The sequence below is a fragment of the Camelus dromedarius genome, chromosome 25, assembly GCF_036321535.1.
Source record: "Camelus dromedarius isolate mCamDro1 chromosome 25, mCamDro1.pat, whole genome shotgun sequence".
Lineage (NCBI taxonomy): Eukaryota > Metazoa > Chordata > Mammalia > Artiodactyla > Camelidae > Camelus > Camelus dromedarius.
The window spans coordinates 12,015,905-12,038,430 of NC_087460.1; the positions used below are offsets into that span (position 1 = coordinate 12,015,905).

The 22,526-nt window shown below is 38.9% G+C and overlaps 1 protein-coding gene across 18 annotated transcripts in view; it reads left to right on the top strand.

The window, feature by feature from the left end:
* PLEKHA5 (pleckstrin homology domain containing A5) overlaps positions 1-22,526 on the top strand; it is a 211,472-nt gene that overhangs the window by 97,053 nt on the left and 91,893 nt on the right. Inside the window, exon 4 of one of the 18 annotated variants that reach the window (XM_031444027.2) lies at positions 8,892-9,542. The exons of the other annotated variants lie outside the window; for them this stretch is intronic. Coding sequence (XP_031299887.1) covers positions 8,892-8,946 — 55 coding nt within the window. The 3' untranslated portion in view covers positions 8,947-9,542. Of the gene's footprint in view, positions 1-8,891; positions 9,543-22,526 lie in introns of those variants that run through there. 18 annotated transcript variants of the gene reach the window in all.

Genomic DNA, 22,526 nt, shown 5'->3' on the forward strand with positions numbered 1-22,526 from the left:
CTTAATTTCTTTAATTATTTCTCCATAAGAGATTGTGACATTTGAGGTTGATTTCATTTCATATGCTTCTTTTTAAAAAAAGAAAGAAAGAAGAAAAAAAAAGGCTCAAATAGTTTACTGGTTCCATTTTTGATGACCTAGATGAAATAATGATTGATTTATAATCTATTCTCTAGTAAATTATGTAAATCTGAACCAAAAAATAATTCTTTCATTAAAAAGATCTTTAGTCCACAGTAAGAAAACAAACAACCCAATTAAAATATGAGCAAAAGATGATCTGAGCAGACACCTTGCCAAAGAAAATATACAGATGGCCAATAAGTACATAAAAAGATGCTCAACACATTTGTCATTGGGGAATTGCAACTTAAATGATGATGAGATAACACTGCACACCTATTAGAATGGCTGAAATCCAAAAAACTGACAGTACCATTTGCTGGTAATGTTGTGGAGCAACAGGAACTCTTACTAATTGCTGGTGGGAATGCAAAATTGGAAGACAGTTTGAGAGTCTCTTACGAAGCTAAACAGTCTTACCATACGATTCTGCAATCATTCTTCTTGGTATTTACCCAAACGAATTGAAAATGTATGTCCACACAAAAACCTGCACATGAATGTTTATAGCCATTTTATTCATAATTGCCAAAACTGGAAGCGGCCAAGATGACATCCTTTAATAGGTGAATGAATAAACAGACCAGTACATCCATAAATAATGGAGTATGATTCAACAGTAAAAAGAAATGGACAAGCCACAAAAAGACATAGGTGGATCTTGAATACATATTGCAAAGTGAAAAAAGCCAGCCTAAAGAGTCTACTAACTGTATAATTGCCATAGATGTGGTGGAAAAGGCAAAACTGTAGAGTCAGTAAAAGGATCAGGGGTTTGGAGGGAAAGGAGGGAAGAGTTGAACCCAGGGGGTTTTTAGGGTGCTGAAACTGTTCTGTGTGATACTGTCACTGAGGTTGCCTGACAAAACCTGTTGAACTTGATGGCACAAAGAGTGAAACCAAACTGTATGAAAATTCTAAAAATCATTTAGGAGGTCAAGGAATACCAGGACAGAATGCATACTGTGCCAAAAGAAGCTAACTGTTACAAGTTATGACACAGCCTTACTGGAGGGTATGGGGCAGAAAGATGCTAACCAAAGTGACTTTGGAAATGAGTGGCATCTAAAGACAAAAGACACTGGACATGAACACTTTATTCTCAAAGGTCAGGAAAAAACCAGGGAACTCTGAGAAACTGTCAACAGCCAAGAGGAGCCTAGGGACATGCCGACTAAACATAACATGGTACCCTGGATGGGATCCTGAAACAGAAAGGTGACATTAGGTAAAAACTAAGGGAATCTGAATAAACTGTGGATTTTAGTTAATAAAAAATATTCTTTTACCTGTCCAGCTCTCTTTGAGATTATAGGGTACAATCCTCAGACAAAGATGCACTTTTTAATTTTTCCAGAGTTACAGATGAATTGGGTCCAGGCATGTCTGTGTTCATTTTGTAATCAGTGCCTACAATTTATCTGTTATGTACACCAAATATTTCTGTACTTGACAGAAATCTTGACAGAAGTGTCTTTGGAAAATGAAGCAGTACCGAATTTAAGGATTTGTTCATTCTCAGCTTTAGAGATTACAGAGCACGCTTGTACACGTGCTCCCTTTACACTCAACACCCCCTACTGCTGAGCACACTCAGTGAATGTTGATTGAAATAGTGGATCAGTGAAGAGCTGGTTCGGGCGCTGGAAACTTCCATCAACTCATAACCCGCCCCTTCCCATGAAGAACTTGAAAAGGCTTGTAACAAGGAGACAATAAATTAATAATACACAAGAAAGGGAGGTGGAAAGTCAGTGCCAGGGAAGATACATGCATGAGTCAGACCCAGAAGTATACACATACATGTTTTTGGAAATGTAAGTACATCAGGGTTTTTTTGTTTGTTTGTTTTTGGTTTTGGTTTGTTTGCCACTCTTTAACTCTGGGCTGACAAGCCCCAATGCCAGAGAGCCAGGCGGACACTGTAAATATGTGCGGTTGGGTGAAGCATCATACGGTAGGGGTGGGGGAGCCTCTGTGCCCTCCTAGTGGTGCTCATGTCACTGGACACCACGCTTTGGGGAATTGGGCTGCCAGTTTGCTTTGGCCTGAATTTTTGCGCTGTGAGTCATCTCACCTAGTCCTTAAGATGTTCCTAAATACTTACTGTTTTACTGGGGCAGGGAGAATATTAGATGTGAGTGAAATTTTTTTGTTTCCTTCAACTACTGTGCATTTCTCAAAGCATGGCTCACATGTCACTGGTAATATACAACGTGATTTGTGAGCTAAGCCAATTTGGGCATTTGCCTTTGTTCATTCTTCTGGTGAGTAGCGGTGGCCTCTGACAGTTCCAGGTAGATGTGACCCGCGCGTGTTTCCGTCCCTGCCGCCTTGCTCCCAGTTGTGTTAGTGCTTGAAAGCAAGTCCTGGGCTGAACTCTGCTACGCACACTACCAGCACGCTAGGTACAAAAACCGTCATTTAACCTACTCCTTTGTGTAAGAATGGTTAAGACCTACCCTGTGTCCGTCTTAGGCATTCCAGCAAGCACCTTACAAGAAAGTTTTGCTCCAAATGTAACAGTGTTCTGTCAGAGGGACCAGCTAACTTGAAGAGTTTGGGTAGCAGAATCCTTTACTGAGGAAGAAAGACCCAAATGAAATTCTCTCCTGGGCCACTACTCCAAAGGTGTTTGGCCACGGGGGTAGCCAAATTCTTGTTTCCTTTTTAGGCAAAGACCTTCTAGGCATCCACATATTTGAACATCCCTCTTTCACCATGAAAAAAGTATTTCCAACATCTCTTATGCTAATTACCGAGCCCTTGGATGCAGATTTAGAGGGTGATGTTCGAAGTGCTTGTGTAATGGTCATCTTAGTTCCCCTGGATGTGGAGTCATGATAGCATATTTAATATATTAACCACCTGCCTTCCTCCACTTTTTATATTGAAGAGTTTTAAAGTTAATTACAGTGTAGCAAGGTAGTACTGAATGAAATGTTCTCATATTAATATTTATGGCATGTTAGAAAAATACAGCTAGTAGATAAAACTTTTGTTTTTGCAGATTCTGCTCAGAATGAGACTCTTTAAAGTTGCCTTTTCTTTGTGAATAACTCTCAAATACTGTTAACAGTACACGTGATACTCAGATATGGAAGAATCTCAAAGTGTCCAGGAATGATTGAAGTTGGGGAACTCTGGCTTGAATTGAACTCGGCTTTTTTTTTTTTTTTTTTTTCTGGGCAGAAACCTACCATTAACTCCTTTTCTCACTTGCCCATATTGTCAGTGGATGGTGCTCTTATTTGGTAGAGAAGCCAGTTGTCCACCTTTAGACTTATTTCTTGGTAAAACATCACCCCAAGGAATATTACCTTCTTTATAACCAGACAGTTTCATATGAAGTTTCTTAGGAAAGAATTTGTTGCCAAAAACTGTATGTAAACTGAAATACTCTTCAGTTTTAGAATTGCATGAAATATTCCTAAATAAATACAGCTAACTTATGGAATTTTAGACAGTTTACCTTAGTGACTATTACCACTTAACGCATTTTCAGTGATCAGTATTCTGATAAAATAAAGTTAATATGATGAGGCTTCCATATTATGTGGCTTTAAAATACATGTATATTTTAAAAGTAAAATTTGTGTCATTAACTTGTGGGATGTGTGTGCTTTGTATTTTATAAATGTATTAGAATCTGTCAGAATTGGAGTCACTCCTCTCTCCACCATAGTGGGACAGCAGTTCTAAGACAATACGGGACAGACACTGGTGAAAAGGGTTTTTGCCATCTCTTAATTCCCTCGAGGTGAAGTACCAGGCTACTGCCTGTACGACTCATTCTAGTTGTTTCCCTCAGGGGTAAGGATCTTAATATCTGAAAATTTCATGGCCCCAGAACCGCTGGTGTTGCTCACCTTGAGAGATGCTGCCCGCTGGGAGAGGGGTGCCTGCTGCCCGCCTCCGGAGCCCAGCCAGCTCCCGCTCTGCAGGGGAGAAGTGAGCCGCCCCTTTCTTGACTTTTCCTGGGGCAGAAGTTCCAGAGCAGCGCAAAACCTGCTTACCACACCTAAAACACTTGCAAACACGTAACATTTCTAGACAAAGATGGAGTTTTAATTCCAGAACTTGTGGAATTTTAATGCAGAATTGCAAGCATGGCTTGTTCTTTTCCCATGTTACGTACTGCTGTGTGGCCTGCCCTCTTGGAAGGACCCCTCTGATCCTTGCAGAACCTTGCTGTTAAAACAACAGCAGTAACAAACAATCTGTTTATCCCGTCTTTCTCTTGAGAAGCAAAAACAGCCTTATAAAGTGATGTCAGAGGGTTCTAAACTACAAGAAATTTCCCTACGTCTCTCCGTAACAGTAGACAATTAGGATTTCTTTCATTTGTGATTTAGATCAGAATGCTTTTTAATTTATCTTTTTCTAGAACGAGCTGGATGGGCAATACCATTTGAATTGTGGAATTAATCTGAATTTCAGTATGTAGAGTTACATTTGAAATCTTTGAATATTAGAGGTAATGAAGAAGATCCCAGATTATATCCAGTCAAAGGAAGAATTGCAGAATGCTGTACTGTATTAAAGCAAGTTGAAATACTTTGACCAGGATTGACTACATTCCAATGCACGGCTTCCTCCAGATATTTACATATTTCATATTACAGCTACATCAGTTATTTTTTAATGGCTGTAAAATTCAGAGCATAAAATGAGCCATTTTAAGGTGTGCAAATCAGTGACACTTAGTATATATTCTCAATGGTAGGCAACCATCACGTCTCGCTAGTTCCAAAACAGTTTCATCACCCCAAAGGAAACCCTGTGCCCATTAAGCAGTCACTCCTGGTTTTCCCCTCTCCCCCAGTCCCTGGCTAATCAGGTATCTGTCTCTATGGATTTATGTTATCTGAGTATTTCTTATAAATGGAATCATACAATATGTGATCTTTTGCATCTGCCTTCCTTCACATAGCGTAGTGGTTTCGAGGTTGAGCCATGCTAGAGTGTCTGTCAGTACTTCTTTCCCTATTGTGGCGGAATAATCTATTCCGTTGTGTGCAAATGCTACGTTTTGTTTACTTATCACCCGTTGATGGACATCTGGATTGCTTCTGCCTTTTGGCTTTTGGGAGCAGTGCTGCTAGGAGTATGTGTGTACAAGTATCTGTTTGCAGTTCTGTGGGGTACTGTACCGAGGAGTTGAATTGCTAGGTCCTATGGTAATTCTGTGTTTAGTCATTTGAGGGATCACTCAGCTGTTCTCCATAGCAACTGCGCTTTTGCATTCCTGCCAATACTACGTATTTACACTGGGATCCTGAACTGACTCTGGGGCTTGCAGGTGAAATTCTAAACAGTCGGGATGTTTTATTTTTGGTCAGATAACACTGGTCTATATTGTTTTTTGAAAAATTTCAAAGGAAGCCTATGAAAGTGACCCACTGCTGAAGTTTGTGTTCGAGTATCTATGATTTGTTACGCCACTAATGCCTCTGGTCCTCAGGCCTCTGAACAAAACTTTTAAGAACAGGGTTTAAGAACTGCGTTTGCTGTTATTTAAATTAATATATCTATTCCTTTCTTATTTTATCTTTTGTGTCTAATGTGTGAATAACTGTTGACACATTTAGCTCACCTCGGAATCAGAGAATAATGGACATGCAGATTGTTTAGAGCAGGAACACATTCCTGACTAGTAATTTTCAAGATGTCTTTGATTTGATTGACAGTCATTTTATTGCATAAGGAAGTAGGTTTCTATCCTTCCAGTTTCCAGTTGGGTACATCTTTTGTTTCTTTTTCTGTTGACAGCATAGCCTTCCTTTTGTTGCTCATTGCTAATGTTTTCCAGTCATTTAACGCACTGAACTGGCTTCTCCATGCTGAATTGCATTTTGATTGGTTTAAGCATGGTTTATTAGTCTGTCTGAGAATGTGATGGACCCCAGTTGGTGCCTAATACACTGCTGCCCATACTTCCCTCCACCTTCCTTCCTATTGGAAAGAGTCCAGACGCTGTTCTAGTGGTGGTTTCTTCCCTGCGTTCTGGAAGGCGAAAGTCCAAAGCCCCAGGGTATATATCATAATAATTCTTAGGGAGTGAGTCCTGTGCCTTGCAGTGGTAATTGGTTTAAGCTGAAGAACTGTGAACCTTTTCTTCAATTTCTTAAAAAAAGGAACCTAAGACAGGAATTCGTTCCCTTCGTTACCGTTAAGAACACAATACCTGGAGCTGCAGTGGCGGTTGTGGCCCAGGAGAGAGAAGTTAGAGGAGCCTGGGGCGGCCACCACCTGAGCCTCTGAATTTGTCACCCCAGAGACCCCCCTGCCAGGCTCTTCTTGCCACGTGAGGTACTAAACTCTTCATCGTTTGAGCCACTTTTTAACTGGGCATTCTGTTACTAAAAGCATCCTGCCTCATACCAGACGAAAGACAGACAACATTTTGATAAAATGGGGTGGGGGAGGACTGTTGATTATACTTCGCAATTCCTACATGTAAAGTTCAGGAATTTTGTAGATAGAAAAGAGCTGAGACATTTTCTTGAAACTCGTTCCACTTACAGTTGAGGTAACTATAGTCCATCATATAAATTATAGATAAAGATGGGAAGAAACGAGTAGAAATACTCCCTAGTTTTGTTCACATGTGCATATCAGCTACGCAAGCCTATTTTCCCCGGAAAGTAGTTCTGTGGCCTAGAACATAATACCCGGCCCGAACCTGCTGAGTCAGAACCTCCTGGGGTTTGGTTTGGAAATGTGTGTTTTGAACCAGTTCTGAGGCAACCAGTATTTGAGTTTAGGAACCACTGACCTAAGTCAAGCGTCTAAATTTCTCAGTACTTTAAAGTCTAAGTACTGCTGCCCTTTTTCTGCTGGTAATTTAAAAAACTATTTGAATTTCACATTTCAGAAGCTAAGTTTATACTGAAACAGTGATTGTCAAAGATACGAAATATATGTGACAGTTTTTAAATTTGTCCTTTGTCCTCTCTGCACTGTTTATTTAGCAGCTTTATTTAGAGATGGCAAATATTTTATAATTTGAGAAAAGGAATTTTTTGTTCTGTTTCTTTCCTGTTCTGTTTTGAATACTTTGTAAACCACTTTTTCCTAAATACATTATCTTACTCAGAACTCTTTTGTCATAGAAATCGAAGTCAAACATTCAGGCAAGAAGGGAAATTAAAGTGTATTAAATCTGTAGAAGGCTCTCGGGAGTGGCAGTAGGGTTTAGAAGGAGGAGCTCTTAACCCTGCAGGGTTTCTGTGGCTTCTCACTGGTGTTTGGCGCGTCCTGTCAGATCTCCCTTTGCAGCGCGGGATCAGTGCTGCCAGCAGGTCCCAGGCCCCAGCCCTGCAGCTTCAGCACCCTGGAGCTCCCTCTGATGAACGCCTGCTTTGTAGCAAGCTCCTAGCCAGGTACTGGGAATACAGGAAGGAACCCGGGCGTCTTTGAAATTAAGGTAGTCCAGGGAGGGTGACTGAACTACATAGATCCCTGAATTTAGGGACACTGTTGTTATATTAATTTAGTTGTAATGAGTTGTACTAACATTTAGTAATTAGCTGTGTTAATTGGAAAATCTATTTGGCTCTGATAAGAGTGACCTGCTAAAGAGTAGTTAAACAGAGTCGTTTATCAACAGGCCTTCTAGGACTGGAATCGGGGCCCTAGAGTCATTTTCCTGCTTCCCCATCTTAGCCTGAGACTTCCTTTCTCAAGGCTGCTTCATGGCCCAGAGTGGCTGTCATTATGACCAAGAGGAATAAAATCAGAAGAGCAAAAGCATTCCTTTCCTAGCTGAGTCAGCTCCCTTAAAGCATCCTTTCCGGGGGTCCCACGTGACACTTCCTTACATCTCATTGGCTGTATCTCGTTCATGTGGCCTCACTTACATGCAGTGTTAAGTCAGGAAAGGGAGTCCTTTTTCAGCTGGGTGCATTGCTGGCCTGAATGAAGGAAGCTAGAGAGGGAGAGCGGGCAGTGGGTGGCGGTGCCCAGTCTCCGCCACAGCAGCACTTACTGGAGGTTGGCTGTGTTGAGAGTTCATTGCAAGTTTTCACTCAAAATCTGAACAGTAATATGAACTGAGTCAACTTGCTATCAAATCTCATTTCCTTCTTTCCTTTTTTAAAAATAAAGCTACTGGGGGTTGAACCAAAAACCTTGTGCATGCTGTAAGCACACACTCTACCACTGAGATATACCTTCCCCCCACTGATCTCCTTTGATCTTTATCTCCTCTCCTTAGCAGCTTTCCGTGGCCCACCTTGTAACAGCCAGGCTCCTTTGTCCACTGTTCACAACCTTCAACCCTGCCCTTCACTCACCCTTCTAACCACTGCATTATAACGAAGCCAAACTGATCATCTCATTTTTACTACAGTATTTTTTCATCATGACTTTCCTATTTTCCGCTCTCCAGATTCTACCCATCCTCTCTGGGTTTATGCTCTGCTTTTTTGATCTACATGCTTTTCAGAACAGTGATTATTATAGCTTAATGAGCTCTGAATATGTGTCAAATAGTGTTGTAAATTAGGCTTTAATGTTTGCATTCATTTAATCCTTATAACAACTCTGCGAGCAAGATACTATTGTTATACCCACTTTAGAGATGAAGAACTGAGGTACAGAGAGGTACAGGAGTTTCCCTAAGGCCAGATCTAAGATTCTGACCTAGGCAGTCTGGTTCCAGAATCCATTTGTGCTGTAGCATTTCATATTCTCGTATTTTAGTTGTGTCCTTATTTACCCACAACTAATTTGGGCATTTCATTTCTTTTTCTTTCTTTTTTTAGTTCTCCCACGGAGCCCAAGCAAATGCTTATTCAGGAGAAGCAACATCCTCGATAAATATTTGTTGAATGAATTTTTTTAAATCTGTTAATAGTAGCCAAGAAAATTAAATCTCAACCCAAGTTTGTCTGATTTTTCTTTTTTAACACTAGGCAGCAGTATGTATAACATTTCCAGTAAACTTGCAAAATTAAGGTATTTTCATTTAAAACAAGAAAAAAACTTGCAGGCCAAGGAATTTATACAAATGAGATGTAAAAACAAATTACCCATCCAGAGCCATACATGTGAGTGTAGAAGTGCAGCAAGTTTAAACCTGTTTTGTTTTTTTCATTTTAAGGAGGAATACTCAGACCTCAGTAAAACTTGGCTTTGACAGGCAAATGGTCTTGATTGGAGTTGATGCTGCAAGATCACCTGATTGTGTCTGTTATGTAATATTATGGTGAGAAAAGGATGACTTATGAGGACTTGAGTCAGGTGTAGATATGAAAGACTCTTTGGTCCCCAGGTTGTGTTTCAATTATGAGTCTCCATAATTTATTCTGTCCTGTTTCACGGTAGTAAAACTTTTTAAAACACTCATGTTTTCTTGCCTCCTTACAAGAGAGGAAGCGAGAGTTTCTTACTGAGTAAATAAAGCCAACACACAAAGCAGCCATTATATGTAAGTCTCTTTGAGGCCTGTTTTTTGATGATAATGAAAGTAGTGACACTGCCATATGTTTGACTCTGTTCCTGCATCAAAAACAGACCATGTCTCTTCTAGGCAGATGATCTGAGTGTAGAATGGACTTAATACTTGAATAATAGATGTTTTGTTGGTAAATCAGACTCTCTGGAAATCCAGTTAGATTTTGTGATTTCTTTTAGAATGAAAATCAGTCTATATACAGGTAGAACATAAGTCACAAACTTTTCAAAAATGTCTATTCATTCAGAGTTGAAGCTAGGACCCAGGCAGGGAGGGAGATTAGATCTAAATTTGTATTTGTTTCTTACTCATATAGCTTGGTTGTTGTTTTCCTATTTCATATTCACCAGTGTGTTCTTGAGTCTATTTTTATCATGCTAGAATTTAAGATTTCTTTTATAAAGCACAAGTATTTCCAAATCTAATTTTATATTAGTTACCATTGCGCATTGAAGTACAGAAGGAGTAAAGTTTTCATACTACATTTGTTGTACACACACACACTTTGACCTGGAATTTTTCTAGAATTGTACTAGTTAGTGTTAAAATGTAATTAAAGATTCCAGAGCCTATTAAAAAATTGGCTAAGCAGAATCCATTTTTTCCCTATCAAGTGAAAGCACCCAGAGATAGTTTGAAAGTTCATGTAGTCAAAGGAGATATGGATACAACCAGACTTTTCACTTATAGCTCTGAAGCTGAGATGTCATTTGATAGTAGGGGAAGGGAAAAAAGAACATCAGTTTTAATGCCCAGATCATTGTTGCCTTTCAGACTGTCTCTCTCACTTTCATTTGCATTTGGTTTTATAAATGTGTATATTTATTAGGGTATATACGTTCTGTTTATTTTGCAGAATCGTTTACATACATCCCTACTGGCAGATTCTTTGAGATTGGGCATGTATGACTGCAGATTTTGGTGGTCATGCTAATTGTTCCTAATACGTAGTTCTGTAGCTCCCTGAGTGAGAGAGACTAGGGGATATCTCTCTGAGGAGGTAACGTTTGAGATGGACCAAAATAGTATAAATTGGTGAGATACACAAATTATGACAGAGTTGTTCATGAGGAGGAAGTCATGGCTACCAATCTCACACAAAAAGTAGAATTTAGAAAGGATTAGAAGTAAATTAAAGGGAATGTAAAATGGCTAAGTCAGTATCTTATTAAACTGGACTTGTGGGCCAGCTTGTTCCTCAATGACCTGAGAACTGAATATTTTCAAAGTAGAAGGTTCTGAGTCCTGTTAGTAAGCAAGTATATTTAGTAGCTACCATTCCCTAGGGAAGAAGACTAGTGGTATAGAGAGCTTTGTCATTATAATTGGTTCCTTTCTAAGCAGGTGTTTGTGGATTAATCTGATTCTTAAATCATTCGGCTCTTCTGATTATTTTTTCCAAGGGTTTGCTGTGTTATGAAATTTTAGGTCTAATAGAATTTAGCTGATAGTGTGGAACAACCCTTGAACATTCTGGGGGTAGTAAATTGAGAATATCTGAACTGTTACATTGTGTCAAGTGGGGATAACTCCAGCACTCACAGTGATTGTCTTCCTTGGTGACATATTATTTGTTTCTGCACTAAACTTCAGTTGGTGTAGTGGTTACCCGTGCAGTAAGTTCATGGGGCATTTAGAATCTATCTCATGCTATCCTTGGGTATGAGTGTTTAGTGGCTGTGACTTGATTCACTCTTTGCCTGTTTAGTGGCTGTGACTTGATTCACTCTTTGCCTGATTGCCACCTTTTAACAGAAGATAATGAGGATGTGGAAGACACCATATTTTTGAAGTATAGTTAGTCCTTCCTATCTGAGGGTTACACATCAACTAACTGTGGATCGGAAATATTAGGAGAAAAAAATTCCAGAAGGTTCCAAAGAGCAAAGCTTGAATTTGCCTATTGTACATAGCATTTACAATGTTGGGTATTATAAGTAATCTAGAGATGATTTAAAGTATGCTGGAGACAGGGAAGGGTATAGCTCAGTGGTAGAGTGCGTGCTTAGCATGCATGAGGTCCTGGGTTCAACCCTCAGTACCTCCATTAAAAATAATAAATAAATAAATAAACAAACAAACAAACAAACCTAATTACTCCCCCCTAAAACATGCTGGAGGCTGTGTATGTAGATTACATGCAAATACTACACCATCTTATAAAAGGGACTTGAGCATCTGTGATTTTGGTACAAGGTGGGGGGGGGGGGTTCTGAAACCAAAATCCCATGGATACTGAGGGCCAACTGTAGTTTTAATTTACTTTTGTAACTAGTGCTACCTTGATGTTTCTCTTTAAGTCATGAAGATATATAGTGGCTGATATGCCAAGATGAATAAAGTTGGAAATTTGGGAGAAAGGAAAAGGAACCTATGAGTATTCTTACTTTACCTTTGTAAAGTGTATACCTCTCCAGTTGGTTGTTTATCTGTATCCTTTATAATATTCTTTATAAGAAATTAGTAAATGTAAGTAAATGTTTCTGTGAGTTCTGTGAGCTGCTCTAGCTAATCAGTCAAACCTGAGAAGGGGGTCGTGGGAACCTCCAGTTTATAGCCAGGGGGTCAGAAGCACATGTCACCACCTGGACTTGTGATTGGTGTCTAAAGTGGGGACAGTCTTGTGAGACTGAGCCTTAAACCTGTGGGTCCTGACATTATCTCCAGGTAGGCAGTGTCAAAATTGAGTTAATTGCTCAGTAGTGTTGGAAAAAACACAATCAGAAGTAGGGTGTTGGGGGGGGCATAGCTCAGTGGTAAAGCACGTGCTTAGCATGCACAAGGTCCTGGGTTCAATCCCTAGTACCTCCATTAAAATAAACAAATAAATAAACTGAATTACCCCACCACCACCAAAACAAACAAACAAAAAAAGAAAGAAATGATGTTGTACTAGTATTTTTCTGGCTTGAGAGATTTTGTATTAAATGACCTGGAAGATGAAAATCAGTAATCAAGTGATGGAACATTTAGTGCTTTGCATTATTCAGCGCCATTAGACACAGTATGGAAAAGACATTGGTGTATCTGGTTTCTCACCCATTAAAAGAGCTTCTGCTTTGGGTATTAGTGATGAGTAAATTGGCACAAAATTATGGACACAGGTGGGTGGTGGATTTCTGTGAGTTCTTTGGATTTATGCCTGTTTTGTAAAGTGAAGGCCAGGGAACCAGGTCACAGAAGACAAGGACAAGAGTGGCCAATTTTTAAGAATTGGGTGGTCAGGAGTTTTAAATGCCACTGAAAAGCGAAGTAACAATGAGAACTGAAAAATGATAGTTATCACAACAGTCATTATCACCACCAGCCCTAAGGAATGCACTGAAACACATCATTTGGTGGCAAGTACTTTGGAGGCCCCCACTGGACTATCTTCTGTGGCTTTCTGTGGTTTTTAGGGGGTGGGGAGAGATAATTAGGTTTATTTAGTTTTGTATTTATTTTTTAATGGAGGTACTGGAGATTGAACCCAGGACCCTGTGCACGTTAAGCAGGCACTCTACCCCTGAGCTATAACCACCCCCCTTGCTGTGGCTTTTTAATGAAGCATGGTTCCTGCCTGGTAGCTTAGAGATACATGAAAAAAAGAATCAGGATTAATCGAGATTTAGGATGCTGTACTGATTTTAAGAAGTTTATTATCTCTGACACTGTAATAGGGCATACATCCATGATCTACCTCAGCTTCCTTTCCTAAAAATGTGGTTTCGGCAAAATCAAAGCTAAATTAGCCATCGCTGACTTTGGGGAAAAGCAGGGCAGCATCTCATAAGGTGCTTGTGAAAATTGCCCTATTGCTATGCATTTTTTTTCCTTAAATGAAAGTTTCTGTGTTAATTGGGCATCTTTTGTAAGTGTAAAATTTAGACTGTATCTTAAATCTGTGCTTTCACGGCTACTGCGACCTCTAACTGAAATCTCTTCTTGAAATAGTTGGGTCAGCTGTCATTGACTGTACTTTGTTAAGCCTTTTCCAGATTCCCCCAGGCATTTAGCCACTTCCTCTTCTGTGCTCTGCAAATAAGGTTATGTTATAATGATCTGTTTACAGCTCTCTCTCCCCTATTAAACTGTCAGTTCCAGGCTGTTCTGGCCTTGAGAGGACGGACCTTACCTTATTTCCTCTTTTACGTTCTTTCTCCGACCACAGTGTTTTCCCTGTGGAAGTCGTGTCATCTGTGGGTGAAGGACAGGAGACCTGAGCCTCGTAGGTCCTACAGAAATAGCACAGGTTGCTGGTAACTTCATAAAACGAAGCATTTGCTTGACTTGTTCTTCTTACTCCTCGTAATCTTTCAATCTCTTGACAGAGCTCTGCTGCTTCATTATTACTATCTCCTGGCAGCCATATACAGAACCACCATACCACTGTGATTCCGCAGGCGTTATGCTGCAATTCTGTTGCAGAAATGTCTGCCTTCAGTGGGGTAATTTCAACGCGTGTACAACAGACTACACCTAAACCAGACCTGCTAGAATATAAAACTTCCTTCTTAGTGCATTTTAGAGGTGTTTTGTTATAACTATCCTGATAGTGTGAACAGCTGAGGACTTTATTATATAATACAAGGTCAGATTGGTTTGGGCTAGGGACAGTAAGTTTGCTACATTTTAACCTTCATGTATTCTGCTTAAAGGTTGTTATGACTTGTGTCGTTTGAAAAGGGCTGTCCTTTGCTTTTAGAGCTATGACACAGGTTATTTTGTTGACTTCTCTTCCATGTTTTCAAGAATGAGTTTTGTTTTCCTTCGTAGTGTGAGAGGTTTAAAACTGAGACTAATTGAGACTGGCAAAAGCTTCGTTTTGAAAAAAAAAATTGGGACAGATCATGAATGACTCCTTTTCTGAAACATATGCAGACCCTTCTGGTAATAGCAAACTGTCAGCTTGCTTGTCTGTATTTCAAGTTACATGATGAAACAGTTTTGTTTTCTCAACTTGAAATGCTATTTTTAATTTTCGTTATAACAGTTTCATAGCACCAGTTATGTCACATGCTAGATTTACTTGTAAGACAGCTCACATTGAAGTATCTGAATATTTTTAGTCATAAGTGTTCTAGCAAGATATTTACAATATTTTTTGGAAAATGGTTTATCCATCTTCTTGTTAGGAGTCACCATTTTGCACGAAGGGCATGAAATGCAGAAGCAATCGGTCGGCCGTTAAGTATGAGTTAACATTTAATTAAACATGTATTATGTGGTAAGCACTGTTTCAGTTGCTTATGTGGGTTTTCTCATTTAATTCGCCCAAAAATCTCATGAGGATTAAACTATGACATTGATTTTCCATGTAAGGAAATTGAGGCATGGGAAGGCTAAGTAAGTTGCCTGTGGTCAGAAAACTGTTGAGAAAAAGAGCTAGGCTTGAACTTGGGGTCTCTTGACTCCAGAGCCTGTGTGCCTGTGGCCGCACGGGCTGGACTACCTCCTGCGTGAGCAGAGCATGTGAAGAAAGCTTTAACCTCACTTGCGGTTAAAACGCATGTACACACACAATTAGAACTGTATTTTCTTTCTTTTTTTTAATTGTTAAAAACATTTTATTGATGTGAGAATTAAGCATTAGAGAGGTTAAGTAAAACCCAGATTTCCAATCTAGACAACCTGTAGGTAGAGACTTCCTTTTAATAGCTATATTACGTATATTTTTTTAAATTGAGGTATCGTTGATTTTCAGTGTTGCATTAGTTTCTGGTATACAGCAAAGTGATTGTATTCAGATTTTTTTTCATTATAGGTTCTTAGAAGATATTAAATATAGTTCCCCTTGCTATACAGTAGGACCTTGTTGTTTATCTGTTTTATATATGGTAGTGTGTATCTGTTAATCCCAAGAGAACTGTATTTTCTATTAGATTTGCAGAGAAGAGAAGTAATTGTCAATACCCAGGATGTGAGAAAGGAGAAATCTAAGCATTATGGTACAAGTATAAATTATTAGCTCTTTTTGGAGGACCAAACATGTAAATGTTTAAAACATGCACATACTTTGACCTGTCCATTCCACTTCTAAGAATTATCCTGCACCGCTAAACACAGAAAAGCACAAAGATATCTAGCCAGTGATATACATTACGTATTGTTTGTAACAAAAAATTTTTAATTAAATGTCCAGTGGGAATTAGGTTTAGGTAATTGTGATGGCCAGCCATCAAAAAAGGAAAAGTTAGGACTATAACTTCTGACATGGAATGCTGTCCATGGCATACTGTTGAAAGAAAAAAAGTGGGTTGCAAAACAGCAGAGTTCGATTTTCTTATATTGAATAAAATACATGTTCATATATATAAACTCTGGTCTAAAAAGATGTTCACCAGAATATCAGCAGCTGTTAATTTACCGCTGGGTAGTAGAATTAAGTGATCAGATGTATGGGTGGTAGAGATACCCTGCCTGGGTTTTGAGTCCTGCTCAGTCACTTAGTAGCATTATGACCCTGGGCAAGTTCCCGAACTGTGTCTCATTCTCTTCAGGAAAATGGAGATCGTTACAGAACCTCCTGCATCTTTGGGTTATGAGGCTCAGATGAGTTCGTAGTGTGCTTGACATAGTAGTGACCAGCGAGTCTGAGCAGCTCTTAACCATTTCTAAGTGTTGTAACTCCAGGCAATTTCAGTTTCCTTTATACCGTTTATTGGCTGAATTTTTGAAATAAGTATTTATCAACTTTGGAAACAACAGCAAGGGAAAAATTGCTTTTAAAGGAGTCATTTAAATAGGTTTGCTTGCAGTTTTAACGGGAAATACCTATTTAGAGCTTAAGGTTATTTAGAATTCCTCACTGAACACTTTCCCCACGAGCTGTTTGCAGCTGCGTGTGTTGGTATTTTACCCTGTGCTATATGCCAACTTTAAGGGAACTGAAATCCTGCTTTACTCTTGTGGCTGGAAGGCATGCATAATCACAGCAAACTCTTCTGGAGAAGCCGCCCCAGTTTGCGGCTGCAGTGACATGCTGGTGCGTGACGTCAGTCTGGTGGCAGCTGGGCAGAGTGGCAGGCGGGCCTGACAGCCACAGAGCATCTCCCTGGTGCTCAGTCCCCACAGTGCTCATGTGGGAGCGGCTCAGAGACAAAGAGTTGAGTCGGATTTTCATTCCAGTATCCTTCTCGCCTGTAGTCGAATGTCTGTTTACGAACATGACTTCGATGGAGGCTGGTGAGTAATTCTTGCTACTTTTGTGTATTAATAATAAATAGCTTATGGCTAAATGAGCAGTAGTCCTTTTTTCTCAGTTAGTGATCCTGTGGTAAATAATCTTTGTAGCCCTAATGCCAGGAACAGTATCTAGTGCAAAGGATTTCCATATTATAAATGTCTCTATAACTGAAGTATTGTGTTGTTGTAGAAATGTGAATACATCGTTAGGTTTTCGAATGACTGGGGCATTTTAAGATGTAATCTTCCTCTTGGTCTCCCCTTAACTTGAAGCTACTTAAAGGTACAGTAGTTGCAAATGGCCTGAAAGCCTAAAGATTTTCATTTATTTTTTAACTTACTCAGAGGAGAAGCTTGATTTTTTTTTTCTTTTCTTCCTTAAAGAGAACTAAATAAATAATTCTCAGAAGTTCCTTTGGAGATGCTAAGAGTACTTACTACATAATACTTTTATTTAAAAGTATAGTAATGCCAGTCTAAATTAATTAACAATTAGCTGGAGCTGCTGACATTTATTTAATTTTTTAATTATTTTGGGCTATTTCAGTAATGTGATTCAAAAATACGAATCCTCATTAACCTAAATTTTAATGTCAGGAGATTATTATAGATAATATTTTGACATTTACAGTAATTAAGTTACTACTGCCTTTGATTGTAAAGGCTAGCGACATGCCTTTAAAGATCTATTTCTTATCAGCCATATTAATCCATGTCTCCTTGAATTGCACTATGTAAGTTGATTTTGTTGTTTCAAAATCATTAGTTTAAGAAGTAGGCTAGGTTGGGTAATGTGTGTGTGTGTGTGTGTGTGGCTATTTCACATTTTTCCCCACCGTTTTTGTGTGAATGGATGATCTTGTTTAAATGTCATACTGTTTATATAGTATAAACTGAAGCCTTTAAAGTCTTACATTTTGTCACTTCTGGCATAATTCTTTTCATGCAGGTACAGTATCAGCCTTGTGATTTCAAGGTCTTTTAAAGGAATTTTCAAACAAAGTTTTCTCAGTCACTTTCTACTTTGTAAGTCTTGTTGAGGAAAAGAGAATTACAGAAATTCTTAATAATGTTAAATATGTTAAATATTTTTACATCAGTTTTCTGAAGCAATTAAAGAATAAGACTATTTGTACATATTTTTATGTGAATAAGATAGGTATTGAAAGGAAATGATCTAAGTCAGCTTTTTATATGTAAATGTGCAGAGATATCAGTAACTGCCTTGTTATGACTCCTAATGCATTATGTTTCTTCTAAATTTAGAAGCCCAAAGATGTAGAAGTAGGGTTTCAAGTTCATTTTATTTGACTTGATGGTCTTAACTCAAGATCCATATTTTTTCCCCACAGCTAGAAAATGGAAGTATATAGAGAACTCATGCATATTTTTATTACCTTTAAAATTTATCTTGAATCCACTTAAAGTACTTTAATATGGTTTTCAAATAGTCCGTATCTTAAACTTGATCAGTAGGTTACTATAGTAATGATGAATTGGAATATATTCAGTATACATTTTAAACAAAGATGTTTTTGAGGCATTATGGCATCAGAGGTCATAGGCCTGAATGCCACTAAAGTTCAAGTGAAGAGAAGCCACTTAAACTTTATTGTGTGAACAGGGAATTAAATCTGGCAAAGCAAGAAAGAAGGGGTGATGAGCCGGGGTGGGTGAGGGGAGTAACCCGAAATGGACATAAATCTCTGACTCAGGTCCAAAGCACTAGGAATGAAGTGCTCGTCTGTTTTCCAATGAATAAGGTATGTTTTGAACGATCTCTTTCCACCAGTACTGAAGCCTGGTAGAGAAGTATAATTGTTCTTCAAGTTCGAAATTTAGCCTAGTAAGCTCAGATGGGACAGGATTCTTTAAGCCCATTATAGTCTTGAACTATATTTTTATTTCCTGGTGGTGGACAGTACGAAACCTTGTGCATAATCGATGCTTAGTGGGTATCTGAGCACAAATAAATGGCTCAGTTAAGCAAGTTAAATGAATGAGAATATCTTGCTCCTTGTATTAGAGAGATTTCACCTTCACTGGGATGAAGAAGACCAGCTAGTTACCTAACCGACCAAGAGCGCGCCGTGGCCTTGTACTCTGTTGGAAGGGAATGTCTCCAGAGTACAACATGGCCATCACAGTGGCCTGAGGCGGCCGCTGGAGTTCACGGCCGGCTGTGCTCACTGTGTCTGGGTCTCTGCTGGGGGAAGTGGGCCCTGCCCTGCTCTTCTGGGTCAGATTTCTCTCTGACTCCTGCCTCATCTGTAAGTGAGAAATTTCTCAGTACTTGCGGATAACTATTTGCTGACTAAACCAAGCCTTAATTAAGGTACTGTGTGCATCATATGAGTGCATTATGATTTGGACCTTTGCAGCTAAAAAAAATTATTGCTTTGAAATTGAAGTGACAGAGAACCTAAGAGTGGAGCAAATACATTGCTTCAAAACTTATGTAATACATTTTTTATGTATAAATATATTGTCACTCAAAGCCCAGATTTTCAGCCCCATTTATGTTCTCTTTCTCTTCAATCTGTGCTAAACTCTGGCCACATTTGAGTTCTCCTGCTGATCGAGGAGGCTCAGTTCACATGGCAGCCACTTCTGTGACTCCTTCCTGCCCTTCCCTCCCTAAGCAAGGTCACTCTCTAACCTGCCTCCCCTTCGCGTTTTGACTTTGGTGAGGTTACTCCTCCTGTCTGTTGGTGTAGAGTATTATTAAGGCTGTGTGTCATCAGTGCCTGGCTCATACTGAATAAATGAAAGTACTTACGTTACACAAAAATACAGCTAATTTGAAAGAAAGTACCACTTTTTAACAAAATCTTTGTTTTATCGAGGTATCATTTTACTTATTAGTAACTACCTTTGTGTTCTTGAAGTGATTGTTTAAATTATTTATTGTGCAATATTAAAATGATTAAAAACGGTACAGTGAATGAGAGTAGTAAAATTCAATGACTACTGTTTTTTTTCTTTTTCTTTTTCTATTTGAATTGAGCTATTTATCCTATCAGCTTGATTCTTTTGGGAAGAATGATCTACAATACATAATTGGATCTTTATTCACAACTGGATGGTTATTTAAGTGTAGGTTAGAATTAGATTAACTATTTTTGATGTTTTTATTTTTATTTATTTGTTTTTAACACCTTTATTTGGTTTGGTTCCTGTACAGTAAACTGCACGTATTTCAGATGTGCAATTTGATGAATTTTGATAGATGGACACACCACTGAAACCACCACCACAATCAAGACAGCTAACATTTCCATCCCCCCACAAGAGGTGCAATTTTCGAATTCCCAGTTTATCCCTTCTCACCGTCTTTAACCCCTGGTAAGAATTAGGTTAACTTTTTAAAGTAATGTGTCACCACACGCAAAAGCAAAAGAGATGGTGCTTAAATACATCTTTTTTTAATTTGTTGTTTGCGTCCTTCCCAGTGGGATAGTAAACTTCTGTTTAAAGCATGTTATAATAAAATATTACTAATTAGCATTCATTAGGGAGTAGTGGAGTTGTCTGAATTAATGACATTCTAGGTTATATATATATTTAATGCCATATTATTGCTTTTAAATGACAAGAACACTTCTGACGACGGACATGTTTCAAAGCTGGAGTTCTGCTTAGTTGTCTTTTAAAATGCCATCAGACTTTTGTAATTAATAGTTTTTTTTATACAAGTGACTAATTTTTCAAGTAAGTATTCTTCAAAACCACTAAACATACCCTGTGATCACTTTCATTCTGTTAAATGATTTTAAAGTCATCATTCAATAGTAACTTAAACCTTAGATCAAATGATCAGGTTCCTCATTAGTTAAATTGCAGTTTGTATGCAAACCATTGTATTTCACGTCAAAGGTAGGACGGAGACCCAACAACTTTCAAAAGCAAGGATGTGACCTAATTTTACTACTTTTCAGGAAATCTAACTCTGCGAGCACATCCAGGTTTGGGTAATATTTAGGAAGGGCTCTGTTAGGTAATGTTCATTGGTGCTACCGGGTACTTGATCCTTTCAGAAGCCCTGTGGGGTAAGGTTTGTTGTGGTGGTGGTGGTTTTGGTTCTGGTTCCCATTTACCAGAAGGAAGTTGAGGCTCAGTGAGGACAGTCTAAATGGGAGACACCCTGATTAAAAGGGAATGGATTTGGATGCTTTTAAGAGTCTTGGAGACGTAAGAGCCTGGGCTAAGGCAGTGATGGAGATGGCGTTAGCTGTCTGCTCACATAGGGTGCTTTCTAGGTAGCAACCAGAAATGTCATTTGATTCTTGAGTGTTTGACAGAAAATTACTTTGTTGAATTAGTGTGTACATTCTAAGAGCCATATTTCTGTTTAAACCACAAAATGTCATTTAACCATCCCATTTAAAAGCTTCCTAAGATTCACTCAAATGACTGACTTACAAGTGAGAGAATTATCTAAATTATTTTAGGCATTTTTGTTTATATTGGAATTTATTAAGTGATCTAAAATGTAGCTGTCCCATAACACTCAGGATGGATAACAGTCATTAACGTGATGGGTACATTTTGTTCGTAACTACCATGGTCTTAATTAAATTATTCTTGCATTACTTCCAACATTATTTAAAATCAACTGTAAAATGTTTATTTTGTAGATTCTACATGAGTATGTGGTTTTATTTAAGAAGGTTTTCTTCAGGAGGTGATTTAGAAGTTGTCTGGAAATACAGAAAGCTAGAACATGAGTTTGTGAGTCTCATATTTTGAACTTCTTATTTTCCTTATTTTGTTCCTAGTCTATACTAATGCTTTCGGCTTTGTACTTGCAGCGTTACATCATACTCATATTTTCCCACTGGGGAAAGCAACGTTTTCAGTTCTGTTGGTGGGTTTGTAAAACCCATGCTTTACAATTGTTACTTGCCCTTAAATTCTTTGGTACCTATAATCAGGGAAATGTGAGGTTACATTTATAATTTTGTTGTGGTAATGTTGTCTGAGCAGCTAAGAGTGGGAAATGATTGTAAAGCCTTAGAGAATAAGAAGATGGAAAAGAAATATTGGGTTTAAAATTAAATTGGAATCAGGAAAGGTTTCATTACTGTGCTTCAGATAGAAATAGTCTTGGATGATTCTAGGCAGTGAAACAGAAGGAGGTGAGATGAGGCGTGATGAGGGAGGCTGCAGGTCCACGGTCCATGGAAGATGGGAGGACTGCTAAGGAAAGGATGGTGTTGTGTTGCAGTGTGTTGTGTTAGTACCATTGAGCAGAAACCTGGGAGAAGACGTAGGGCAGAACTGAAAAGTCTCATTGACTTGTGGGTCAAGCAAGGGCTAGCTGTTAAGGGGTCAGGGGTAGGGGGGGACCTGAAAAGGACACAGCTCGGACCGTGGGGGCCATGTCTCCGGGTGACTTCTGACAACTTTGTAAATGCTGTGAGCCTCCAGTTATTCACATATAAAGTGAAGATGGTAATCCACACTTCAGAGGCTCTGTGTGAGGCTTCACTGTCTAGTTTCAAGTGCAGTGTGTGACAGCTGAGTATGTGAGCAGCACTGAGTGTGTTACCAAGTGGGCGTTGCCATTTAGGCGATGATTTTAATATTTATTGTTGGGAGTGCGGACCACTGAGGTGCTCACTCCTGATGAATCCTTTGTGTCCCCCAAGAAATCTGAGATGATCCATTTTCCAAATGAGGAGAGGAGGAAGGATAGAAGATAAAGGGTTAAGACCTTAAGGAGAGTTTGCAGATGTGGGTAAATGAATCACTGAGGTTTGAGCAGGATGTCTGGAAG